Source organism: Rhinopithecus bieti, unplaced genomic scaffold, assembly GCF_001698545.2.
Source record: "Rhinopithecus bieti isolate Rb0 unplaced genomic scaffold, ASM169854v2 scaffold_11488, whole genome shotgun sequence".
Lineage (NCBI taxonomy): Eukaryota > Metazoa > Chordata > Mammalia > Primates > Cercopithecidae > Rhinopithecus > Rhinopithecus bieti.
The window spans coordinates 207768-212992 of NW_016806879.1; the positions used below are offsets into that span (position 1 = coordinate 207768).

Consider the following 5225-nt stretch of genomic DNA (forward strand, 5'->3'; position numbering starts at 1 on the left):
TTTTTTTTTTTTTTTTTTTTTGAGACGGAGTCTCGCTTTGTCACCTAGGCTGGAGTGCAGTGGCACCATCTCGGCTCACTGCAAGCTCTGCCTCCTGGGTTCATACCATTCTCCTGCCTCAGCCTCCGAGTAGCTGGGACTACAGGCACGCACCACCACGCCCGGCTAATTTTTTGTATTTTAGTAGAGACGGGGTTTCACCGTGTTAGCCAGGGTGGTCTCGATCTTCTGACCTCGTGATCCGCCCGCCTCGGCCTCCCAAAGTGCTGGGATTACAGGCGTGAGCCACAGCGCCCGGCCCTGCTAGTGATTAGTGTGCTGTATTGTGCATCATGATGAAGCACATGGGTCCCAGAGTCAAGCACAACTGGGTTCAGTTTGTTTCACCATTCACCAGCTATTCAGTCTTGGGTGAACTATTCAACCTTTTATGCTTTAATTTTCCCATCTGGAAATAAACCCCAAACCTGTATTCACCAAGAAAAGAATGAAAGAAAGGGAAAAGAAGTATGCATGTAAAGAAGTGATTGTGAACCCAGGTTACTCATTAGAGTTGTTTAAGGAGCTTTAAAAAAACTTTAACCAGCTGGGCGTGGTGACTCACTGCTTGTAATCCCAGCACTGTGGGAGACCGAGGCGGGTGGATCTAGGTCAGGAGTTCGATACCAGCCTGGCCAACATGGTGAAACCCCATCTCTACTAAAAATACAAAAAACTAGCTGGGCATGGTGGCAAGCGCCTGTAATCCCAGCTACTCGGGAGGCTGAGGCAGGAGAATCGCTTGAACCCAGGAGGCGGAGGTTGCGGTGAGCTGAGATCACGTCACTGCACTCCAGCCTGGGCAACAGAGCGAGACTCCATCTCAAAAAAAAAAAAAAGTCTGATGCCCAGGCTCCTCTCTGATTAAGTTAAAATCTTTAGAAGTGAGACCAGGTCACTGGTATTGTTAAAAACTGCAGGCAGGCTGGGCACAGTGGCTCACACTATAATCCCAGCACTTTGGGAGGCCAAGATGGGAGGATTGCTTGAGCCCAGGAGTTTAAGACCAGCCTGGGCAACAAAGTGAGGCTCTGTTGCTACCAAAAAAAAAAATTATTTATTTTTTTTGAGTCAGAGTTGTGCTCTGTTGCCCAGGCTAGAGTGCAATTGTGTGATCTGCTCACTGTAGCCTCCGCCTCCACCTCCTGGTTCAAGCAGTTATCCTGCCTCAGCCTCCCGAATAGCTGGGATTACAGGCCCCCACCACCACGCCTGGCTAATTTTTGTATTTTTAGTACAGATGGGGTTTCACCATATTGGCCAGGCTGGTCTCGAACTCCTGACCTCATGATCTGCCCGGCCAGCCTCCCAAAGTGCTGGGATTACAGGCATAAGCCACTGCGCCTGACCAAAAAAATACTTTTAAAAAAGTTAGCTGGGTGCTGTGGCTACCACCTGTAGTCCCAGCTACTTGGGAAGGGCGAGGCAGGTGGATCACTTGAGGTCAGGAATTTGAGACCAGCCTGGCCAACATGGTGAAACTCCGTCTCTACTAAAAATACAAAAATTAGCTGGGCATTGTGGCGTGCTCCTGTAATTCCAGCTACTCAGGAGGTTGAGGCACAGGAATTGCTTGAACCTGGGAGGCGGAGGTTACAGTGAACTGAGATCATGCCATGACCCTCTAGCCTGGGTGATGGAGTGAGACTGTCTCAAAAAAAGAAGCAAAAAACAAAAACTGCAGGCAGAAGTGAAAACTAGTCATATAAAGTGACTACCCAGGCCCTAGGAGTGCTTTAGGGCTCAGAACACTTTAGCTGTTGTTATTTTTTTCCAGCTTTGGGTAGTGTTGGTGGTGTTTTGAAGATACAGGAGTGGAAATCAGAGAAACGGGCTGCTTAGGGTACTAGGGATGTTAGAACCCTAGGAGCTGTAACCAGCAGGCTAGGTTTTTTTCGTTTGTTTTTTTCCTGAGACGGAGTTTTGCTCCATCACTTAGGCTGGAGTGCAGTGGCGCAATCTTGGCTCACTGCAACCTCTGCCTCCCGGGTTCAAGCGATTCTCATGCCTCAGCCTCCCTAGTAGCTGTAACTACAGATGCTCAACGCCACGCCCAGCTAATTTTTGTATTTTAAGTAGAGATGGGGGTTTCATCATGTTGGCCAGGCTGGTCTTGATCTCCTCACCTCAGGTGATCCATCCGCCTCAGCCTCCCAAAGTGGTGGGATTACAGACTTGAGCCACCATGCCCGGCCTCATCTTTAGCTCTTTGACTCTGCATCCACCCAATACCTTGCCCATAGAAAGGTGTAGCTTGCTTTGTTTCTCTGTTCCACACATACGCTACTACCATTTCCTCTGAGACTGGCTGTTACTGCTCCTTTCCTCAGAGGCTGATGTCACCAGAGTCAACACCAGGGCCTCTGAAGGCGAAAGATCCTCTGTCTACTCGCCTTTATTTTATTTTACTTTTATTTTGAGAAGGAGTTTCGCTCTGTCACCCAGGCTGGAGTGCAGTGGCGCGATTTCGGCTCACTGCGAGCTCCACCTCCTGGGTTGACGCCATTCTCCTGCCTCAGCCTCCCGAGTAGCTGAGACTACAGGCGCCCGCCACCAAGCCCGACTAATTTTTTGTATTTTTAGTAGAGACGGGGTTTCACTGTGTTAGCCAAGATGGTCTCGGATCTGACCTTGTGACCTTGTGATCCACCTCAGCCTCCCAAAGTTCTGGGATTACAGGGATGAGCCACCGTGCCCAGCCTCATTTTTTTTTTTTTTTTTTGAGACAGTCTTGCTCTACTGCCCGGGCTGAAGTGCAGTGCCCCAATCTCGGCTCACTGCAAGCTTCGCCTCCCGGGTTCATGCCATTCTTCTGCCGCAGCCTCCCGAGTAGCTGGGACTACAGGTGGCTGCCACCATGCCCGGCTACTTTTTTTTTGTATTTTTAGTAGAGACGGGGTTTCACCGTGTTAGCCAGGATAGTCTTAATCTCCTTCCTCGTGATCCGCCTGCCTCAGCCTCCTAAAGTGTTGGGATTATAGGCGTGAGCCACCGTGCCCAGCCTACTCTGCCTTTCAAAGGGAAGGTGTTAGTGAGCCAACTTCTCAGGCCTGATTCTTAACCCCATGTCCACTCTGCCTTCTTTTCTGTTTGATGTTACTCCATCTTTCTCCCCCCTTTCCTCAACTATTTCTTAGTGCTGTGACAGGAAGAAGCTTTTCCTTTTGAAGGGGGCCCCTTCCTGACCCTCATGCTGATTGCGCCGTCTTTGTCCTTTTCTCCATAGGTCTTGGGCATCTTTGGTACTGGTGTTTTTAGGGGTCTGCCTGGGGATTACCCTCGCTGTGGATAGAAGCAACTTTAAGACCTGTGAAGAGAGTTCTTTCTGCAAGTATGATATTTCTGGGAGAAAGGGATGGAATGTAGGGTAATGTGGAAGGTGTCTGTGGCAGATGGAGTGCCTAAGGACACTGCAGGTGATAGAGGGACCTAGGGACATTGCAGATGGCCCCCTCCCTTACTTCCCAACCTTTCACTTGGCAGGCGACAGAGAAGCATACGACCAGGCCTCTCTCCATACCGAGCCTTGCTGGACTCTCTACAGCTTGGTCCTGATTCTCTCACGGTCCATCTCATCCATGAGGTCACCAAGGTCAGGGGAGACAAGGAGGAGTCTGGTGGGGGTGGGACAATGGCTGTGGGGTAATTTGGAAAGGGGGAACTTGTGGCCAACATTTTGTCCCAGCCTAACCTTTGAACTCTTCCTTTACGAAGAAATGTGATCTTGGCCTTTAGGCAAAGGGTTCAAAGGAAGAGACACCTTAGGAGAGAAGGGGTTCAAAGGGCATTCCATGGTGTAGCCCCTTTCCTTTCTCCAGATCCAAACCTCTGTCCCTGCAGGTGTTGCTGGTGCTAGAGCTTCAGGGGCTTCAGAAGAACATGACTCGGGTCAGGATTGATGAGCTGGAGCCTCGGCGACCCCGATACCGTGTGCCAGATGTTTTGGTGGCTGATCCGCCAACAGCTCGGTAAATTTTTCCTGAGAAGCGTCCATTTCTGTGGCCCCTTTCTCCTTCCTGATGGACCTTGTTTTGGTTGCTGACATTCTTTCCCACAATGAGGTAGCCGTCAACTAGCATAGCACCTTGCCATACTCCTCAACCTTTCCCCACCTCTTCTTCCGTTTCACTTTTCTCTTTACCCCTTTATCCTCATTCATTCATTCATTCAGCAAACAAGTATTGCTTTCTCCTCCCTGACTGGCCTGGGCTAGGTGCTGATGATATAAGTAGAAATAAACAAGGCCCTGTTTATTTACAGATCTAGTCCTCCAGGTATACAATGTCTGCCTGCTTGCTTGTTTGCTTCCTTCCTTCCTTCCTCCTTTCCTTTTCCTCAGATATTCAAAATAGGATTACTCAGATTATTGTGTGATGATACCCTGTCATCAGTATTCCATGCATCCATCTGTGACTTTCTCTTAAATACATAATTTAGAAAATAACAGTGGCCGGGTGTGGTGGCTCACGCTTGTAATCCCAGCACTTTGGGAGGTCGAGGTGGGCGGATCACGAGGTCATGAGTTGGAGACCAGCTTGGCCAACATGGTGAAACCCCATCTCTACTAAAAATACAAAAATTAGCCAGGTGTTGTGCTAACCTATAACCCCAGCTACTCAGGAGGCTGAGGCAGGACAGTTACTTGAACCCAGGAGGCAGAGGTTGCAGCGAGCCGAGATTGCATCACTGCACTATAGCCTGGGCGACAGGGTGAGACTCCGTCTCAAATACTCCACCCTGTAAACTCTCCCCTCAGCCCAATCATATCTCACTGTCCTGTACCCTTGACTGCTCTAGATGTAGGTAGTTGTTACTCTGAAGCTTATCATTCCTTTGCCTTTTTTTTTTTTGTTCTTACAGTTGTGTTATGTGTGTATACCTATGCACACATATATCTGTGTGCCTAAGCAATAAATTATATATTTTTTTTGTTTTTGAGCTTTACAGAGGAAGTATGTTAGTACATGTGGTCTTCTGGGGTTTCTGTTTTACACATAACTTTAATTCTGTTTCATATAGTTCCAGTTCATTCATTTTTACTGCTGCATATTATTATGTTGTATGAATATACCCCAGTTGATTAATCCATTTCTAGGTTGATAAGCCTTGGGGTTGTTTCCAGTGTTTTGCTAGTCAAAGTGTTGCTATGAAACTTCTTTTTTTTTTTTTTTTTTTTTTTTTTTTTT

The 5225-nt window shown here is 48.2% G+C and overlaps 1 protein-coding gene across 2 annotated transcripts in view; it reads left to right on the forward strand.

Moving 5' to 3' along the window:
• Positions 1-5225, forward strand: part of GANAB (glucosidase II alpha subunit) — a 28996-nt gene that overhangs the window by 4030 nt on the left and 19741 nt on the right. For both annotated transcript variants that reach the window (XM_017878369.1, XM_017878370.1), the window contains exons 2-4: positions 3266-3370; positions 3523-3631; positions 3880-4007. In XM_017878369.1, the coding sequence (XP_017733858.1) occupies positions 3266-3370; positions 3523-3631; positions 3880-4007 (342 nt within the window). The remainder of the gene's footprint in view (positions 1-3265; positions 3371-3522; positions 3632-3879; positions 4008-5225) is intronic.